At 38.9% G+C, this 22,816-nt stretch overlaps 1 protein-coding gene across 14 annotated transcripts in view; it reads right to left on the reverse strand.

The window, feature by feature from the left end:
* camk2d.L (calcium/calmodulin dependent protein kinase (CaM kinase) II delta L homeolog) overlaps positions 1-18,774 on the reverse strand; it is a 112,095-nt gene extending 93,321 nt beyond the window's left edge. For 5 of the 14 annotated variants that reach the window (XM_041590421.1, XM_041590408.1, XM_041590381.1 and 2 more), the window contains exons 1-2: positions 18,060-18,772; positions 11,736-11,830 (exon numbers count right to left, since the gene is read on the reverse strand). In XM_041590421.1, coding sequence (XP_041446355.1) covers positions 11,736-11,830; positions 18,060-18,121 — 157 coding nt within the window. In that variant the 5' untranslated portion in view covers positions 18,122-18,772. Of the gene's footprint in view, positions 1-11,735; positions 11,831-18,059 lie in introns of all 14 variants that reach the window. The other 9 variants (XM_041590412.1, XM_041590384.1, XM_041590379.1 and 6 more) reach the window with 4 other exon arrangements.
* Between the last annotated feature and the right edge of the window lie 4,042 nt (positions 18,775-22,816).

Here is a 22,816-nt window from a genome sequence, read left to right on the forward strand (position 1 = left end):
GGAAATTTACCTCCAAGTAAACTGCTCCAGTATTACTTTTTTAAAAAAAATGGCTTCAAATATACCTCTGTAGTTAATTAAGTAAGGTGAGCATGCTAAGAGATTCCCAGGCTCATTTAAAGGGGATGCCCTTCCAAAAACATAATGAAATCACTTGCTACTCTCTGTACTTATTTATCCCTTTCTGACATATGTCAGTTCTCTTCTATGTCTGTTAATCAGCAGGCTACTGCTCTATTGTTTTAGTAGTCAAAACCTGAAACATAGAGAATATTAACAGCCAAATAGATAATACAGTCAATAGCAATTTCAAATAACTGAAAATTAATGTATATTGGAAAGCTTCTTAGAAATATATATTTTATTACGAAAACAGGTTTTAGGTGGCCATCCCTTCTTTACGATACATTATGTTACTTCAAAGGAAAATTGAACAGTAGCATATAGAAACAGTAACTGAAAGATGAATAGATTTATTTTTGTCTTGTAATTTCTGAATTGAGTGCCCCTTCAAACGAATGCTTTGTCCCTACTGCAACACCACTGTATTCAACCATGGTATGTTTCAGCAGGCACTGCAAGCTGGCGACCAATCCTGGAATCAGCAGCTGAAATTTGTTAGTGGAAAAATAACATACACAATTTGAAAAACAGAATACTTATACACTACAGTTCATTGGATTCTTTATGATAGCAATTCAGTTTACTTTTCCAAAAAAAATAAGCCTTGAGAAAAGCTGCCTTGATTCGGCAGACCAACACCTCCCAGAGCCACATTTACTCCCTTGAGATCCACAACTTGACCCATGGGGCCTTTCTGTACAGCTAACCAAGCACACACTTTAATGATGTGTGTGGAAAGGGAAGGCTATCTCCAAAGCACATGACTTCCAAGCCAGTAACAGTGGCATTACAAAAATTACTGGGCCCACTGCAAATTATTTTTCAGTAGGGATGCACCGTATCCACTATTTTGGATTTGGCGATCCCCCGAATCCTTCGCGAAAGATTCGGCTGAATACCGACCTGAATCCGAATCCTAATTTGCATATGCAAATTAGGGATGGGAAGTGGAAAACATTTTTTACTTCCTTATTTTGTGACAAAAAGTCACAATTTCCCTCCCTGTCCCTAATTTGCATAAGCAAATTAGGATTCAGATTCGATTCGGCCGGCAGAAGGATTCGGCCAAATCCTGCTGAAAAAGGCCAAATCCCAAACTGAATCCTGGATTCGGTGCATCCCTATTTTTCAGGTCCACAAAATGTTTAGAGGTTGATTTGTTTTACCAATATTTATTGAAATGGTATATGAATTAGGGCCTCATGGGGCTGCTATACTTCCTGAGCCCCTGGAAAGTAATAATATATATATATATATATATATATATATATATATATATATATATATATATATAGTTTTTTTTTTTTTAAAGAATAAAGCCTAAAAACACAGAACAGAAACGGTCAACTGTCTCTTTAAAGAGGCAAATAAAACCCCCGATATGAGTTCAAAGAATAGCCCCATCTATTTAACTTATGTTGAAAAGGTGTATATTGCCCCTTTAAAGGCCTACATGAGTCATTATTGTCTCTTTATCAACACATGAAACACATTATTGCTACTCTCTGTCTTAGATTATGGGGAAAAAAGTGGAGCTCACCTGTGAGATGGCTGTTCTAATTGCTATGAGTGTATACATGTTCTGTGAAACTCAGCAAAGGCAAAGCTCATATTAAGATATGGTTCCCTTTAAGCTTCCAAACTAAAGCTTAGTGTGAATAAAGTGAAAGATATGACAGGATTTATAAATAGAACGCTGACCTAGATTTCCAATATGGCAGAAGAAAGGGAAAGGAGCCAAGCAGAAGCTAAACAAACAAAAACATGGGACCTAAAGGACAAAGAAATGATGGGGTGGAAGGGGAGGAATAATTGCTTAGAAGGCTGACACATTCAGTCTGCATACAATCTAAATATAACTTCCCAGAGAATGAATACGAGAAATAGGCAAATGCAGTCAAAACAAAGAGTTTATCAAAGATAATCCCCTGCAGCATACAGAGGTGAATTCCTCATATGGAAAAGCACTTTGCATATATTCAGCATAGTAAAAATAGTAGAATGCGTTGCTTTCCTCATTAGCTTAAACATAATATATCTCAGAACGACTCACCAAACAACATTTTCACAATAACATTTCTGTGACACTAAACAGCAAAGGACTTATTAAAGGTCAAAGAAAGGAAGAAGCCATTAGCACTGAATCATGTCATGTCAAAAGTATGTTACTGGGAAGGCACAGAGGAAAACCTTTCATTTGTTCACAGTAAAGGTTATTATATATAACTGTCTATGTTAGTTGTTAAACTGGATACATGATTTAATAGTGTAATGTATTGGCCAAATACAGTATTCAAGTGTCTAAAGAAGCAAATTTCCTTAAACAAATCACACAGTAAGGCTTTTTTTCTTGACCCCATTCTAGCATATTATTGGCTAACAACGCATAGCCATTATACTGAAAATTGTATGTTAATAATGCACAAATATATCAGTCTCATAAAAAGAATCTTACTGTATCTGTATGATGTCATAAGGTTTCATTCTAGACGATAAGACTTGCTTATTTGGAACTGATTTAAGTGAGCTGCTGACTTATTACACAACATGCTCAGACTTGTGTTTGTTTAGCTAGACTAACTCCCCCCCCAGTACCATTTATTATTCATGCCGCTTTTTAATTTAGATCTGGACATAACAGAATATATTTATCTGGCATATATGGGCTGCACTACACTGATACAAAATTATACAAAATGTTAATCATAAATGCAATGTGAAAAAACAGGCTGGGATCTGTTAAGAGCAAAGGCACACCAGTGTACTTTTTCGCTGCAGGAATGTCTGTAGGTAAAAACATTTAAAATCATTAAACAATGGCTTATTCTGCATGCACAACTGCATGATTCAAGTTGCACTGATTCCTGTGGTTTGCAATGAAAAGGCATTTTACAATGTTGTATTGCTCAGGGGGTGGGTATTTTCAGTCAGGCAACAAAGCATTATGTGTGCCTTTTCCCTAATACTGGGGTTTCAAGATATGGTGTTTTTCTGCAAGTCTTACGGCTACAAAAAGAAAACATTTTTAAAAGAACCCTATACTGATTTCTGACAGTTTAGTGAACATCAGCTACGAAGAACTGCCTTATTACAGATAGAAAGCAATCAGTCATAAAGAATGATTTTAATGTCTGATACTATTAATATAATACATTAAAAAAGAACACTGCCTTCTTTCTGAGCTTTGCTGTACATTCAGATCCTGCATGTCGAGGGCAGGATTTTTTTTTTCAATTGTTTTCAGACAGTATACCACAATTAATTAATTTCTATTTTTGACTGTTGTAATGTAAATTAAAACATTAAAGGGGAATTCCTGGCGTCCAACCAAAATTTGATAACGATGCATTGAACACAGAAAGCCCTAATATACCCATCACAGTTGACGGTTTCAAAAAAATATGAATATATGCTATTTTCTATGCTGAAATCCAGCTGTTTAACAGTTCTTCTCTTTCTACATCATTTGAAATCCTGGCAGGGAAGGAGGGACTAAACACTGATGTTACAAATTGTAACAACTTCTCCACAGTTTACAGACAGCATGCAGGAACTACATAACCCACAATGCATTGCACTGATGTTCTGTTCCTTACTGAAATCACGTGTGCAGGGAATTGTTGGGTTTGGAGGATTCAGGCTAAGGACAGTAGTCAGCCAGCTTCGCAAAGTAGTCAGATAGATAGACCAGCAGGAGAGCAGGGGGCTAGCTTAGGGAACTGTTCCAAACCATTAAAAATCATGTAAAGTCTGCATATTTTTTAATTGATTTAAGTTGCTTGAAATTATGATTACTTTTCAAAAAGCGAAAGTTATGTTTTTTGTGGAGTTCCCCTTTAATGTGTCTCTCTCTGGTGTTTAAGTATAGCAGGTTAGTAATCCAAGTGCACAGTATGAAGGGTTACTCTTTGCTACATTTAGTTTTTCTCAGAGACATCTGTACAATGTTTGCAATTATTGTATAAATTCTAACAACTATCTTTAAAGGAGTTGTTCAACTTCCAAACACTTTTTTAAGTTCAATTGTCAGATTGTTCCCCAGAAATACTTTTTTCAATTACATTCCATTATTTATTTTTTAATGTTTTTCCAAAATCTAAGTTCCTGTCTGTGGTGTTTGAGTCTGGCAGAGCAGTAATTCAGGTTCAGACTCTGAACTGTAACAATTTTTCAACATTTAGTTGATACATTTCTCAGCAGCATCTCTGCAGAATTAGCAACTATTGTATCAATTCTAACAACTGCATGTAATGAAACCCAGAGATTCTGCTCAGCAGGGATAAAGATAAGAAATGTATCAACTAAATGTATCCATTTAGAACAGTTTACAGGGTCGGCGACCCTCCCCTCCCAGGGCTGCTTCAGAAGGTGAAAAATTACACTTTACCCTTCAATATTAGAAAAACTGTGACACATAGAAAATAGAAATTCTTTGGAAAAAGTTTTTATTTCTGGTGATCTATCTGAAACCAACTAGTTTTTTGAAGGTGAACCACCCCTTTAATGAAACTCAAGTATTATGCTCAGCAGGGCCAAAGATTAGAGATGTATCAACTAATGTAGCAAATTAAAAGAGATAACAGAGTGGGTGACCCCCTCGAAGAGCTGCTCAGGGGAGAGATGAAGGTTGAAAAATTAATCAAGGGGTGGTTCTCCTTTAAAATAACTGTTAGTATGTTATAGAATGGATAATTCTAACAACATTTCAATTGGCCTGCATTTTTTTTTTATAAGTCTTTTATAGTTTTTGAATTATAAAGCCTTTCCAGCTTTAAAATGGGGGTCACTGACCCCATCTAAAAACAAATACTCTGTAAGGCTACACAAGTATTGTTAATGCTACATTTTATTACTCATATTTCTATTCAGTCCTCTCCTATTTATATTCCAGTCTCCAATTCAAATCAATGCATGGTTGCTAGGGTAATTTGGACCTTGGCAACCAGACTGCTGAAATTGCAGATGGAGAGCTACTGAATAAAAAGTTAAATAACTCAAAAAACACAAATAATAAAAAAAGAAAGCCAATTGCAAATTGTCTCAAAATATCACAGATCATACTAACAATTAATTTAAAAGTGAACAACCCCTTTAGTTGATATTAGAAAAAAAATTAAAAACTTGAAATCAAATGTCTTTATTTCTGGTGTACGATCTGAAAACAACTGAACCAAAAATAGTTTGGAAGGTGAAAAACCTAATCAATTTATCCTCACACAATTTTCACATGCCAAATGGTTTATAAAACTGTGAGCATTTTGTTTCCAGTTACTAGTTACAAAATAGGGCAGACAGATATTTTCAATTCCCTAAGAAATCTCATATACAATACACGTATTTTCATCAGTAATGATGCCATTCTGGTGGACGAAGGCCTCATCGATCTTTTGGTAACCTACTGTATATCTTGTCACTCACTCCTTTAGGGATACTGTCATGGGAAAACATGTTTTTTTCAAAACACATCAGTTAATAGTGCTACTCCAGCAGAATTCTGCACTGAAATCCATTTCTCAAAAGAGCAAACAGATTTTTTTATATTCAATTTTGAAATCTGACATGGGGCTAGACATTTTGTCAATTTCCCAGCTGCCTCTGGTCATGTGACTTGTGCCTGCACTTTAGGAGAGAAATGCTTTCTGGCAGGCTGCTGTTTTTCCTTCTCAATGTAACTGAATGTGTCTCAGTGGGACATGGGTTTTTACTATTGAGTGTTGTTCTTAGATCTACCAGACAGCTGTTATCTTGTGTTAGGGAGCTGCTATCTGGTTACCTTCCCATTGTTCTTTTGTTTGGCTGATGGGGGGGGAAGGGAGGGGGGTGATATCACTCCAACTTGCAGTACAGCAGTAAAGAGTGATTGAAGTTTATCAGAGCACAAGTCACATGACTTGGGGCAGCTGGGAAATTGACAATATGTCTAGCCCCATGTCAGATTTCAAAATTGAATATAAAAAAATCTGTTTGCTCTTTTAAGAAATGGATTTCAGTGCAGAATTCTGCTGGAGCAGCACTATTAGCTGATTCATTTTGAAAAAATTTTTTTTCCCATGACAGTATCCCTTTTGAACCCAGAGCTGTTTGCTAACAAACAATAGCAGCTATGAGCAACAAAAGATATCCATTCTTGATCCTAATACTGTATATTACTAGAAATGGTGTATATATGCACCCAGGCAACGTGAGTGCATTTATCGTGAGTGCTGGGAGTTTGGGGAAAATATATATATATATTTATATTAGGGATACATTACTAGAAACAGTGTACAGAGATACCAATTAAAGGACAGCCTAGGTATAACCGGAGGGGCAAATTTCTGCACACACAAGCTGTTACGGATATTTGTTTGGTGCTCATGACAGGTCAGCTCCATTCTAAACTGTCTCTGTGATTACAATGATGAGCACCTATCTCTTGTGTTAAATGTATGACAATATGCTTGAAAACAAAATGGTGAAATGTTCTTTATTCAGTTTGATCTGCTAAAGAATAAGCAGCATAAACAAAGTAATTACTGCAGCCTGGTTTATTTACTTCTTTCTGAGGTCATTCTAATTTTCAAGCAACATCTTATCACAGCTAACAGCCTAGTAGTGAGGCATCAGTGCAGCCTAAACCTGTGGGCTTTTGTATCACTAAAGCAGGGGTCCACAACCTTTTTTACCTGTGAGCCACATTCAAATGTAAAAAAAAATTTGAGCAACATAAACATGCTAATAGTTCCTGTGGGTGCAAAATATAGGTTGTGATTAGTTACAGATATCCCCTATGTGGACTTGAAGCCTACAGGAGACTCTGTTTGGCAGTACACATACTTTTTATGCAATTAAAGCTTGCCCTTAAGTCAAGAATTCAAAAAGAAGCACCATCTTTGGGGCCACTGGGAGCACTACTGGTTGGGATAACAGCACTAAAGTGTGCTACAAGTGGAGTTTCAGGCAGATTCCAGTATTTGTTGGACCTTCCACCTTAGCCCCAATGCCTGCAATTCAGCATTTATCCTGTGGATTTAACCGTCTGTGATGTTTCTAGCAAGTTTGGGCCAAAGGTAGAGACCCACACTAGGGCTGGTACAGGTTTTCATAAAGGTGGGTGTGAGGAAAATACTTTCTGGTCTGTGCATCAACAATGCTTAGCACGCACACTCAGTTTGTTTCACTAAACAAAAAATATAAAAGGTGTACAATATCAATGTGCATACTTAGAATCTTTGTAACAGCTACAAGTAGCATTCTACAGTAACCAAACACATACAATACATCCAGGAGAACAGCTTGTAGGGGTTTGTAGAAACAATACATTGGTGGAGGGGGGGGGGTAGATACCTTAAGAAAAATGTCAGCTAATTTAGTTTCTCTATAATCACCTAGTAGGTGTTCTTTTCTTAACTGCATACATTGATCTTATTTTTTTTTAGTTCCTTTATATTACCGGAATTATTTTGCTTTTCCAAGTACAAAACTATTAATAAAGCACAAAATATAAATGCATATGCTGGTGCATAAAAACATTCTTATAAAAGAATGCAACAACACAAACACATTTGGCTTCAAGATCATTACCATTTAGAAATGTTTAACACAAACCAGATGCAAAACGAATATCTGATATCCAATGCAAATAATTCAGAGCTCCTCTGGCTACTTGAACCATATCACTATATCCTGAAGTGGTTAAAATGTAAATTAGATCTTACATTTGAAAATCTCAATAGATTTCAGATATGGGTATCGTGAAGAAGCTCCATCTGCTCCCGTAGCTACATTATGAATATGCAGCATGGGTCTCATGGCAACACCTGTATTTACACTTGACAAAAACAACAAGCTATCCACTGAACACTTCACTAAAATGCACACATTGAAAAGAACTATGGAGTAAAATTCTGATACAGAAAGACGATTTGTTTTGTTTAGAGTAGCTCCTGTATATCTCATTGCCCTTTGTGATGCGTAGAACTTAGAAACATGTAGAAAATGTTTCTTGTTAAAAAGCTTTATGTTATCTATTTTTACTTTAATAGACTGAGAAACACATAAAGGGAATTGTCACAAATCAATTCCAATTAGATTAAACACAGACTATGTAAAAAGTGTAATATTACGCTGATATCAAATCATTTAATAGATATCAATAAATAGATAATAGATAATAAGATAACAGATAATAATAGGTAATATCATAATCAACTAGCATCAGTGCCCAACCACAATGCTTCTGGGGCTGAATGGAAGCAAATTCCTCACCAGCAATGTTCCAAATGGAGTGGATAGCCTTCCCAGAATATTAAACACTGCTATATAAAAAAAGCTATTGATATTGGACACAGAGTATATATAAGCACACACATATATATATATATATATATATATATATATATATGTGTGTGTAGGCATTATATGATTAACCTGTAACATTGTATAAATCCCTGTTTAACGGCAGGCTTTGCTCCTCTCTCTCTTTTCAGCATGTAGTAGCAGGAAGAACAGCCTTTAAAATGTAAATTCTGCCATTTATGCATTTCATTAGCAAGGCTGAGAAACGGTAAGGGCCTCTCTATGTCCTAATAAAATTCTGTTTTTACTTTTATAATTATAAATTTTTTCTTGGGGGTATCCATATTTTTGTTATGTAATTGTTGTTTGCCTTTCAATTGGGGTTATTTATGTTGGATTACAAGTTCCCTTCTGTTTACTTACCAACTACTATTTTCATTGTCAATAACTCCCTTTTGAACACCTTATAAGCTTATGGTTCCTGAGAAAGTGGCTAATGTGTAGTGGTGATATCAGTGAGTCCTATATAGTCCTAGGCAGCATTGAGCAGCACAGAGGAATCCAACTTTACCTTTGGGACTTTGTATGTTACACCTCACTCCCTCCAATTAGCTGTTATTTTTATATCCCAAAATACTTTAAACCCTCTGACATTTTATGAGCTACTTTGAAATGTTTGGAGACACTCCTGTGAAAATGCCAGGCTTAACCCCATTTTTTTACAATACTGTCATAAAATACACAGGTCCTATCCTAACATGCAGTCTATTTTGGTATTACAATGTGTGGGTATACTGCAATGTACCAAACTTTGTTTACTCTTTCTGCATTTTGTATAAAGACAGAGGCAATGCACTTTCATGCTCTCCTTCCTGCAGCTCAATTGATAGGCAATTATCTCCCTGTTCCTTTACAAAAAAAAATTATATCATCAATGCAAAGCCGCCACAGGAACAAGCTTGCATCCCTGCATGCCAAACTATGCAACGTATAAGTGCGAAGGTGGGAACCCTTTCAAAATTCTATTCATTATGGCTGATAGCAACTTTGGTTACGAGCCATTATTATATAATAACTAGTGGTGCAGATCAAATGAAGGACTCATCAAAATCTGACATAATGTTATAAACTGCTATGGTCTTCTTGGCGAGAACCGTGGAGATCAACACTCATTACTGCTGCTTCCCACTTAGTTGAAAGGGTAAGGCAGTATCTGTAACACACCCTTGTGCCCTGTATGCCAATGTCATGGGCCCTAAAAGTGTGTTTATTTTTCACTTGCCACATTAAACATACATTAAAGGACAAATGATATAGTAAGCAGATTTATCATCAATATAACTGAAAGAAAGAAGTTCCCAATGGTGGTCAAAATAGATGAAAACTAAAGAACAGGGCTATCCGGCACTCAAAATATATTAGTTAAAAATGTAGTTTTATTAGTCAAAATTTAAAATGTATATCCATCTCCATCTGCCCAACGAATTTCATACCCTCTAGGGTACTTAATCATGGGCTATCAGGTCAAAATAGATGGCCCTGTTGTATAAAACTGAAAGCCCAAAATATTGATCAGAAGTCTGATCACGATTGACCTCAAAAACTGAATACGCTTCTGAAGACTTAACACTTTTGTTTGCCTTTGTATAAACTAACAGAAAGCTGATCCGGCACAGACTGAACTTGGAAGAAACATGTCATGTTTTATCCTTGGAAACGAGGTAACTATGAAAGCTAATAGACAAGTGAAAGAAATTAGAACAAATTACTTCCTTTTCCAACACTTCTTTATTCAGCAATGCACAAAAGTTTCAGTAACCAACAAAACAGTGCATAATAATGGAAGTGTCCCTTCAAGTACTGACCCATTTTCACATTTTAGAAATGTGCTTGGCCAAGGATTGGTCTTTATTACAGCATCGACCAAGAACACTTTGCTTTTCATCAGTACTGCTATGCTTCTCTCACATTTTTGTTCAGTATGATCAAGATCATCGTTTATTTGTTGCATGCCACTATGTTTTAGACTATAGCTATAATATCCTCAAGCTTGACAACAAAGTTAAAATAACATGGCCAGCCGTTTTCCTGCTGGCCTGACGAATCAAAATGGGGCATACAGATAATTTGGAAAAATATACAAAGCTGCCAACTTTTGAGTAAAGCTTTTTATACTGTACATAAATGCCAACACAACAGTGTTACAATGTACACAAGAGAACAACGAGAAAGGTGCCTACCACTTGTATCAATCAGTAAGTTATTCGTGGTTTCCTGTATGCACCCTTCTGTGTGGAATATGTTGGTACTTTCTGAATACATTAATAATAATACACAATAATATATAGACATGTAGGGAACCAGAAAGAGATCCAGTCTTATTAAATAGCAATATCCACCTCTGTTGATATCATTTATTTAATTGTGAAATTGTAAGCATCCTCATTTTACTTTTGGGGGCATATTTATTATGCTGTGTAAAATGAAATTTGCTGAAAGAACAGTGTAAAATAAATGGTGAATGTATCAAAGTGTGTGTAATTTACACCATGCGAACGTCAGATTTGCTGCCCTTATTTTACATTGCTTCTGGCGGAAGTCAATCTAAGTAAAAATGTTTCTATGACTACACCTGGCGGTTTGTGGTGTATTAGCTCACTGGTTTTTTTACACAGCATAATAAATATGCCCCTTAATCACTACCCCTTAATTCTTCAAAGCAATTGTGGAAGGATGATTCAGAAGGTCACAGTCTAAAGTGGTGGCACACAAGGAGATTTAGTAGCCATCGATTAATCATTGCTACTGCGGGCAGCTAAATGCCTTCCCACCGGCTAGAATGTGAATCACTGGCGGGATTACATAAGTGTTGTTTTGGTTTTTCGAAGTCGTCCAAAGTTTCCTTGTGAGGCAATATTAGTTTCATTACAAATTAGAACTGATCTGTTAACAACTACTAAACTAATAGCAAAGATGATACGTTTTTCATTCTCATAACAGAATAGATCATACAACAATACCTCTAATTAAAGAAGGTGAATTTTACTATACCTAATTCTTAAGTTCTGAAATGGTCACCCAGTTCATATGATCAATTCTCATTTTCAATGCAGAGCAGAGGAGGTAAGTAGCTAAATGCTGCATTTTACACCTAATTTACTATACCTAATTCTTAAGTTCTGAAATGGTCACCCAGTTCATATGATCAATTCTCATTTTCAATGCAGAGCAGAGGAGGTAAGTAGCTAAATGCTGCATTTTACACCCTCATGCACCAACTGAGGCCACCCCATCTAGGGAGCATACAGTAAATCTAAGGCCATTGCAATGCTTACCTCTAGCAGATAGCTTTTTGGTGTTTATAATTTTGGCAGCATACTCTTGTCCTGTGGTGATCTTCATACATCTTCTTACCACCGAGAATGCTCCCCTACAAAATAAAAGTAATCAGTATAACAATTCCTTTTGCAAAGTAACATCTTTTTATTTTGGAAAATGTCAAACCAATGGGAAGTGGTTGTTAGTAGACCTATGTGTTTTGAATGCCAGATTTCTCACTGAGAAAAGATGTAGATTTAAAATTGCTCTATGACATGGACCTTTCTTCAAAAACTTTAGAGAGCCTTACAGGGGTAGTTCACCATTATAATAACTTTTAGTATGTTATAGAATGCCCTGTTTTCAGCAACCTTTTGATTGATCTTCATTTGTTTTGAATTATATGCCTTTCTCTTCTGCCTCTTTCCAGCTTTCAAATGGGGGTCACTGGTCCCTGTAGCCAAAAACCTGCAGCAAATTGTCCCAAAATGTCACTGACTACATCATAATAAAATGTTATTGTGCTCCCCTTTAAGCACAATGCAGTTCTGGGGCAACATGAAATAACTGATGTGCTAGGTATTTGTGTTGAACTAATTCTATAAAATTCAAACTCCTAAGTCACATGTGTGCTTCATCACCTGGCAGGAAATTTCCTCTATCGCAGTCAATGAAGTGCCTGACAATAACTTCCTCTTCACATTAAAACATGTGGTAGTCCTGGATAATCATTCACATTTAGTACATTTGAACACATACAGTACTGTCTATGTTCTCTCATTGTAATGTAAAAAAATTACATTTTCCATGGCAGTAAAAAAGTTGCTGTACATAAAATAATATTGCCAGCGAGATACTGTCCAAACCAGCTGCTTATTTGCCTGTGCACAAAGCCAAAACAGTAGCCTTCCCAACCAATGTGGTTTGAGCTTGGCAAGATACTATTGAAAAGCTTGTTCTTATGAAACAAGATCATAATCACAATATTTCGAGTGGATCCTCCACGCTTTGACAAAATGTTGTTGTTATGGTCTTATTGCCATTAGGTGCTTTCTTTTTTTGGAAGATTGTGATATAATAACCAACAGGGGGGCAAAATCAGGCAAAGATCCACTAGTATCTAATGAAACTAACACAGAGGTTTTGACCAGCTTAAAACTTGAGTTGGTACACCTTGATGTAAAAATGTAATTAAAATGAAGCATTACAAACTCTGTGCATTCATGCCTACAACCTTTACGGTAAGGGCACACGGGCAGATTTGGGGAGATTAGTCGCCCGGTGACAAATCGCCTCTTCCTCGGGGCAACAATCTCCCTGAACTGCCTTCCCCTACCTTCCCGCCGGCTATAATGAAAAATCGCCAGCAGGATGGCACTTGCGGCTCTTGGTTTTCACGAAGAACTCCACACGTGCTTTTATAGGATGATGTTGGATCGATAAAACGCATCCTACAAGTCGGATGTTGTCTTGTGGATTAAAATATAATGGGACTGATACAAAAATCGAATGCATAAACTACATGTAAAATTTTCTATCCTACACAACACAACTGCTGCATCTGACAAGATACAAACGGATGGTGTCGGAAAGATTTTTTTTTTCTCATTGAAACATACTGATTGTCAGATGTAAACGCACGAACACAAGACTCCATCCGACCTTATCTGATCCCACTTTACATTCTAACCTAGGGGCATCAGATTTTGTGGCATCCAACAAAATCTCGTGCAGTTATGTGGTGTCAGATAAAATCTGACCCACAAAATCTTATCAAAATCTCCTGTGTAGTTCTACCCTTTCACCTTTCAAGCTACTCAAATTTAAGTCAGTTTGACCAAATTCAGATCCAGCCAACTTGCCCCCAATAATGTTTAATTTGAATTTAATCTGAACACGTTGAAGAGAAACAAAAAGACGTGGGTACACAGAGAAGAGGAAAAAAAGTTAAACTTAACAAGAACGAAGAGAAACACATCACACAAGCATAAAATTGACAGTGCTGCTGTGTATACAGTTATTTGTCTGGTTTGTACACAGAGACCATTGCCTAGAGCGCTCATTTAAAATGGAAGGATCCAAAAGTGGGGGTGGTCTACTTTAAATTTCTCTTTGTTAACTTGCCATATAAAATTTATAAATAGAGAAAGCCCAGTACAGGTAAGTGATCCATTATCCAAAAACCATCTCCCATAGACTCTATTGTATCCAAATAATCCAAATTTTTTAAAATGTTTTCCTTTTTCTCTGTAATAATGAAACAGTACCTTGTATTAGATCCAAACGATCTAATCCTTATTGGAAGCAAAACCAGCCTATTGGGTTTGTTCATTGTTTACATGATTTTCTATTAGATTTTAAGGTATGAAGATCCAAATTATCTGGAAAACTCCAGGTCCCAAGCATTCTGGATAACAGGTCCCATACCTCTATTGAGCTTTCAGGAATTTATATATTTTTTTGTTTTTGCTAAAACACAACCAGAATTTATTTTGATGCCCACAACATTACATAATATTGTATATTAACGAGACTTTTCTTATGACAATAACTAGTAGCATAGCAGCAATTATGGTCCATTCATGAGCTAAAGGGGCTAAACAATTGCATCAGCTCGATATTGTCCACCTGAAGGTCGCCAGAATAACAGATCTTATGATGCTCTTGGTTTAACAATGTAATTAATTGTTTTCTGTAAGCATGGAGAGCTGAAATGGGGGCAGTAAAAATCATTCTATAGGCTGAAATATAAATGTAAGCAATACTCCAGCCTACTGAAGATAACTGGCGTCTTAGATCAGGTAGTTCTAAAAAAAAAAAATGTTCGGTTTTCCTTTACTAATTATAAGGCCATGTTCTTATTAATAATAAGACTGCAAAATCCAGTCATGCTGCAGTTGTAACAATTAAGAATAACTGAAATACAAGAGTCAAATGTGCCTTTGCAGCATATGCTGTGGTCAGATGAAGCACCTATGTGGGAAGAGCAGGTAAATAATCAGTCAACTGGAGGTACATTGGGTCTGGGGTTCTGACACTAGTCCCCACCCCCACTGGTTACATACAAATTCATTAATCTCTGTGATATAAGAGCAAAATTATTTTTGCTGGTTAGGCCACTATGGTTCCTGCCCTGGGCCTAGTAGCAGTTACAAATTGTACAAAAGTCCTGCAAACTGAAAAAATGTATGCTTTCTATGCAACCATTCATGGCTTTCTGCTAACAGTATACAAGCTTTCTAATTACAAAGGTGCTTGTCATACAGCTTCTGCCAAAATACCCAAAAATACATTCTCAGAAAAACACACACACACACATGTATTTTAAGCACAGTCTACAGAACTGTTATACAGGTATGGGACTGATTATCCAGAATGCTTGGGACCGGGGTTTTTATCCCAGATATTTCTGTAAATTGGATCTTGTTCTGTAAGCCTACTAAAAATCATCATTAAATAAACCCAATAGGCTGGTTTTGTTTCCATTGGGGATTAATTATATCTTAGTTTGGATCAAGTACAAGGTACTGTTTTATTATTACACAGAAAAAGGAAATATTTTTTAAAATTGATTTGGATACAATGGAGTCTATGGGAGACTACCCTTCCGTAATTCAGAGCTTTCTGGATAACAGGTTTCCAGATAACGGATTCCATACCTATACTATAAATAACAAGCAGAACAGTCAGTGTGCTGTTTTTTTTTCCATAAGAGTAGAAAATCACCGGCAGGGGTTACGCCCCGAAATGTTGCATCCGCAAATAAACGAGCAAGGGTTTCCCTGCTAGAAATATCCTGTTGTGCCATTGATTTTCTACTCCTCTGTCTGTCGTGGAGGCTGCCAATACCTCCTTCACCGAGCACCAGGTTTCGGATGATTCAGACGGCCAGGGTGTGCGAGGTGACCCCCCTTTTCGTCCCACTGTTTTTTTTTCATCTCTCATCCTCTCTTTCCCCTTTTCTATATGTATGTTGTAGATTGCACTGTTTTAGTAGGTTCTAGAATGTGCCCGTGGTTCCCTAGACTCTGTCAATGGCCCCCCCTTTTCAAAACACCCACTCAGTAGTGGTCCTTTAAGTCAGTTGTCATTTCCAGTTCACTGTGCTCCATGCCAGTGAATGATGGAAGCTGTTGTCATTACAGTGCTAAGAGTCAGCAGATGCCAGGAGCTATTAACATGGAGTCCTAGTTTTAGACATAAGTAAATGAATACCATTTTGCATTAGAATGGAGAGTGCCTATCAGGAAATATTATCAGTAATCTTCTTGCAAAAAATATTATTATTTAAGAGATTACTGTTTCTGTAGGACCTTGACACCCTAAAAGTAAAAACAAAGTGGTCCCTTCTTCTCAAAACCACAACATCAGCTGTAACTGGGTCTGGGTGAATTATTCCCATAAGCCTTTTGTCAAGAATGGATATTTATAATTAGTGCCATTATGTTTTGGGCAATAAATAACAAAGATAGATGATAGATAGATAGATAGATAGATAGATAGATAGATAGATAGATAGATAGATGAAAAAATGCAAGTGGTCAGACACAGTGAAAGCATTAAAAGAAGCAACTTAATCAGTTCTAGGGAGAGCAATGTTTCCACACTGCTCTGAATTTCTGTAGTGTGAGTCACCAGCAATGATAGCTGGAAGAATTCCCTCATTTCCCCTGAGAAATACAAGGTATCCAGACTGTGTTTCCGAGCCACTGGATGTAGCTTTGAATCTGGCCAACTACATTCACGCTATATTGCCAGGCAAAATTCACCCCCGCAAGCGCTTTATTAAGGTTTTTGTTATTTATAGTATTTCTCATTGCTGAACATTCTGTGCGTGGCATCTAATTTTGTTAAACGCCTTTGTTTTTAAAGCGGATTTCTACATCCAAATCAACAGTTTTATTCATAATGAAAGAAAATATTACTATCAATAAAGAAATAGGTATTTCTAAATGCAATTGCTGCTGAAAGCACTATCTGTCTGGCTTTGGGTTGCCATCTTTTCTGGGACAAAAAAAATACCCAGCCTTATTATATATGTTTTTAATCTTTCTTCCCTATTATAACATTACAAACTTTTTTTCACCACCAAGGCTGTTAAAATAATGGCCAGGGGCAACCCCTAGTCAGCACTTCTGGCTGTGCCTGTTGAAACAATGTAAAAGAATTCAGCTACTTCTACAGTCATAACCAGAGAACAGAAAGGGATAAACAAGTACTCCTTTCTATTACTAAATCCCTTTAAAACAACTTCGAATATTTTAGGCTACAACTACACGAGTGTCTTCAACGCGATTCCGGCGGATCCACGCAGTGCACCAAAATGCAGGCGTCAAGTCAGATGCGACGGAAAATAAGGTAAGCTATAGCAATTTCGGACGGTGTTGCGGCGTTCATCCGACGCAACACGACTGTTGGATGCAGCGTGAATCGTCTGCATCCGACAGTCGTGTCGCATTGGACGAATGCTGCAACACCATCTGACATTTGTATTTCTTACCTTATTTTCCGACTTGACACCTGGATTTTGGCGCACAGTGTCGGATCCACGCTGAAGACGCTCGTGTAGTTGTACCCTTAAAGAACGTGTGTTGAAAGTTGCATTTTTTCATTACATGGACAATTGTTATGGGGTGCATCAAGAATATACAGGGTAGGGATCTCCTTTGATGTAACCTCACAGTCGCTTTTTCTTGCACTCCTTAGCCATGAAATAAGTTTTCATCCATGTGCTTTTTAAATGGCACACTTCCACTGGCTGTGCTGATAACACAAAGTGCACATGATGGGACTATTTTCCTGGCACAAGCCTCCTGGTGTAGATAGGCACAATCAAACATACTTGGGCACAGGCTGCGTCTATGCGTCACTTTTTCCCACATATGCTATAAATAAATGAATTATGCAATTAACCGTTTCACCACCAGAGTGCCAAGCCAGGGTGCTGGTGTCAGCTGGGCATTACCAATATACACTGCCTGAGCTTGTGTAATCATTCTAATACAATGCCAGAGCAAATCTCATGTTTGCCATACAGATCATACAGAGAAATAGCAATTCAAAAAAAGAAAATACATGATTCAGGGGATAATATTTTCCTTCCCACAAGTTCACCTCTGGGCTAATCTTAATACACTACCCCTTCAGTCAGCAGATGGTGTGTGTGTGTGTGTGTGTGTGTATATATATATATATATCTCATTGAAGTAAGACAGAGCTAATGTGGAAGGCAGGCATATACCCAACTAACAGCCCCACAGCTGTGGATAAACTATAAGTCCCTGGAGGGCTGCAGGTTAAGCGCTACTGGGCCACAGACAATGAAGGTTCTTGTCGCTTACTTTCCGAGCTCCTCGAAGAGCTGGTACTCATCCGTAAACCTGGTGCAAGTAGTTGTAGCCATGCCGCCTCCTCCTCCTCCTGCTGCTTTTCTGCGCTGGTGGTGCACGGTCGGGGTGCTAGGGGACGCGCAGCAGCGCAACGACAGACAAGAGAAGCGGCGGCGCCGGGATCCTGAGGTGGTGGTGGCAGCAGCAGCAGGGCGCAGAGTAGCTCTTAACCTGAGCCTGGGGAGGATGCTCGGCTTTCCCTCCTCCCTGTGCCCCTCTCCTCCTCCTCCTCCTCCTCCACCTCCTCTCCGCCTCTCTACGCGCAGCAGGGTCGGCTCACACGGTCACTGCTTATTGCTTTGCCTTATTTGCAGCGTCGCTCCTTCTCTTCTTCACTTTCACTTCCCTGCGCAGTGGAACGAAAAATAAAGTAGCGCTAAATGACAGCGTCACAAATAGCTGGTGGCTCCTTTAAGCCCGAAACCCGAATGTCTCAGAACGCATTGGTGGAGGGAAGTATCATATCCGAGCCTGATACAACTATAAAAACGCGAAGGCAGGTCGGTCAGAGCCGCTAACATGAGTGCTGTCAGAAAGCGCAGGTTAATGGCTTCGTGCTCCCGACCCGCTGCCTCTAATGGCAGCCCGAGAGGAAAAAGCTCACGGTTATATTATATGCGGGTTAGATGTGCTCTGTGTGCAAGTGAGAGGGTTACAAGCTGCTCGCTCTCTCCCCCCCCCCGCCGTTCTGTGGAACGCACCTCCCTCTAGCGACTCAACAACAGCAGACGCGTCCACTGAGCTATCGGACGGGGTATAACAGCATCATCATCTCCTGCGTGTTTCACCGGGAAATCCCTCTGTTTGTTATTCTCTGACTGGGGGGTTTGAAGTAAACATGGTTGGAGAAAAGCAGCAATTTCATAGGTTTAGCACGTAGCACGGCATTTTTTTGTTTGCGTTTACAAACAGCTGGAAAAAGACACATTCTGCATTACACATTCAACCTGGAATATTTACAAAGTTTTATATTTTATATTATCCATGTTAAAAACCTACGTCACTAGTCAGTGTCGGACTGGCCCACAGGGATACCAGGAAATGTCCCGGTGGGCCCAGGTGTCAGTGGGCTCTCATGATGGCCTATTTCATGGCCATTCCCTATTTCTATGAGAACAAAGTGTCTAAATAGATGGAATAATAGATTATAATATGTAAAGAAAACAGACTAGGAGAATAGAGGTTTAGTGAGGAGAGGAAGAAAATAGTACCGAGGGTTTGCCCATGGTCTAAAAACTTTTGGTGGGCCCCTGGTCAATTGTTTTTTGGTGGGCCCCTGGTGTCCCAGTCCAACACTGTCACTAGTTGTGGAATCAGAGCTTATGCGTTCAAAATGTGCCTCTCTGCCACCCTGTACTAACATAGAATAGTCCATCCTGGCACAGGCTGCATCCTGTCAGGAAAGTCGCTTATGAATTGTTTGTTTCCCCCTAAAAAAATATAAAGAAAATAGAACTTTGAATCTGAAATATTAAACACCTTGTGTAAGCTACAGAGTATGTGCTCCATAAAAACAGCAATTCCAGTACTAAGGCTCATTTATGAATGCAAGCACAAGTGCAAAATGCTAAAATGGATGAAAACTGATGCATGCATTGATTGATTGGGACAGACATTTAGATCCATACGTATACCCCTTCAGTCTGTTAGTTATGCACACACAGGCACTCATTAACACATGGGAATCCTGGAATTACCTTCACCATGGATCTGACCATAATTCCCTTAGACAGCCTGGACTGTCAATCTGTAGATTTAGCAAATGACAGAAGGGCAGCTGTAAGGTGCCATAGACAGTCACTATTTAGTGGGGGCTGTTTGGGCCTCTGTGTACATGAAATGCCAGAGCCTATTTTTAGTCTCTGTCCGGACTTGCCTTAGTGCATTGTGTCAATATCCACTTGTTACTGGCTTGTGGCAAGTGAATGTAGTACTAATGCTGTTATTGATTTCATATTGACAACAGTCAACCACAAAGGTTATGGGGGGGGTGGAGAATGTTCCAGCGTAGTGCAGTGGGGTTGGTGGATACCGTGTCTTTTCCAGTGCTGTGGCTCCACGGGTAACTTCTGCACCAGCTATGATGCAGTTACCATACTCTCTGCACTACTTTGTATTTAAAGGGGAATTCAACCCCCACAACTAATAAAAACCCCTACCCTCCATAGTTTCCCCTCCCTGCTCCCCCTCCGCACAGGCGTTAACACCTGTAAATGCCCCTAAGCCTGTAATTATCCCTCGTTGCAGAGTCAGCACAGTGGAGCTCACGGACACCATCTTCAGCGCTTGGGTAATCTTCAGTAAGTATGCACCGTATCAGCGCATGCGTAGTTGGAGCAGTCTTCCACTTCGTGATAATTGCGCATGTGACGAAAATTACCAAAGCGCCAGAAAAAGACCCAAAGATTACCAAAGCGCCGGTAGATGGCACCCATGAGCTCCGCTGCGCTGACTCTGAAACAGGGGTAATTACAGGCTATGGGGCATTTACAGGTGTTAACACCTGTGCGGAGGAAGAGCAGGGAGGGGGAAACTATGGAGGTTAGGGGTTTTTATTAGTTGGGGGGTTGAATACTCCTTTAAGACCATGGCCAGACAATGGTGGATCTTGGCCTGCATTACTCTACAGGCCAAGAAGCCGCTTCTCCTGCTGCACTTCCACTGCTGGTCTGCCTGCACCCAGAAGCATTGTTTCGACTGTGGTGCAAGCAGAGGTGATGGATTTTGGTGCAGAAATGAGTCATTTTGCGCCAGTCCGCCCATAGTTGAAAGGCAAGGGGAGCAGCAGGCAGGGTTGGACCAGATCCACACCCTGTGACTGTTCTTCTCTTCTGCCGGCACCGCAGGCGGAGAATCCACATTACTTAACAACGTCTGGCCCTATCCTAAAGACAGGTACATAGATGGGTGCAGCTTCTGGAAGATTGTTTTGTATAGTTGGGAAGCCTCAATGGGGGACAAGGGGGGGGGGGACTTGTTTTAAAGCATGGCAAGGGGAGTTTCCTTTAAAGAGATGACATCAGGGGACACAGAATGGACTCTCATCCTCACCAGGGCTGCTCCTGCCATGAGGCAAGTCAAGAACCTTGCCTCAGGTGGCAGTGAGCAGCCAGTTACCAGGGATGCCAAAAAGCTTCCTCCTGTAACTTTAAGAGCCTAATTTCTGTTTTTTATATCCGCTAGTGCAGAAAATTTTGTAGCGCGCAGCAGGAGAGGAAGGATGGCAGCAGCCCCAGGATCTCCCCTGATCTAAACAAGATTTTGCATTTATCATTGGTGTTTAAGCTTTGCCCCAGCAGGTTAAGCAGGAGAACCATGGATGTTTATTAGCAGTTGTCATCACAGCAAACAAATGGGTGACAGTAGACTGGGGATCCCTGGTCTAAAAAGGAAGAAATGTCAGCTGACAGCAATACACAGTACATGTTCAGGCTTTAGATATGGTTTGTGTAGTGTAGGTCTTTTAGAACCAGCTGCATTGCAACACTTCACCAATTACAGGAAGAACCTCACACACTGAGAATTGTGGTTTTTCATAACATTCAGTGCTGAACTGAGTGTATAATCTATATGCAGCGATAAGGCTGCACAATGTTCTGGTAATTTGCTTCCAATTTTACCCACACCATTCTTGTTGGTATATTTTCTAGAGAGATAGCTGCAAAGAATCTGCCACTCCTTTTATTAGCATGCAGCTTAAATATCATCACTTCCCAGTTGTATTCCATATCGGTGCTTTCTGTCTGCATTTGTATTGACTGTGCAGGGTAAACCCTCTTGGCTTGTTAGCATCAGGGAACCAGATATTTATATAATGTAAGAATGTGAAAAGAATTCAGCAGTCTGGAATAGTTCAGCCTACAGGGAACACTTGGTGCTATCACATTCTGTAGGACAGCAGTGATTTGAATACCTCCCTGCTACATTTATCTATTACATAAAAAGTGTCCCAGTGTCATTTGTTTTCTGTAATGGAGCAACCAACTACTCTGCCCACAGCAGTGTCAGTTTACTGTACCGAGGGAAAAAACTGTATTATTATTGTTATTACTATTTGGAAAAGGTAGTGGACAGAGTGATCTAAAAAAACAATATCAAAACCCGCAATGAGGCTTGTTTACTAATGATGCCCCAGGCATTCTGAAAGTGAGGCTTTTATTCTGGTATTTGATGAAACTTCAGTTTATATCAATTATACAAATTATACAACATAACAAGAGAGACCATTATATTGTAGGTTGGGAAGCACACACAGAAGCAGAATAATGGCAAATTAACTGTGGATGCACAATAAAAGCTTAATTTGCTTCTGTGTGTGCTTCCCAACGTACAATGTAATGATATTACAAGTAGTACAGAGCATCTGGGGAACCACCACAAACCCTATTTTTCATTAAATCAGAGTCTAATGTGTGCACCTTCAACTCGTGACAACGAGAGAAACCCAACTCCACAATGCACACATGTTCTAGCAATACTTGCCATATTCCCCTTTAGGACTGTGAGAAGTGATGTCTGACAACAACAAACATTTTATTAGAACAACTTCTCCAAGGACACCAAACTCAATAAACCTAATGAAAGTGGTACACACAGGTACACAAACAATTCCTATTCACCAGGTTAATAATTGGCAGCTGCAGTCTATTAAGCACATCTACCTTTCAGTCTCTCTCATTTGTAGTCCAAGCACACCCTAGAACTATAGT

This window comes from Xenopus laevis, chromosome 1L, assembly GCF_017654675.1.
Source record: "Xenopus laevis strain J_2021 chromosome 1L, Xenopus_laevis_v10.1, whole genome shotgun sequence".
NCBI classification, from domain to species: domain Eukaryota; kingdom Metazoa; phylum Chordata; class Amphibia; order Anura; family Pipidae; genus Xenopus; species Xenopus laevis.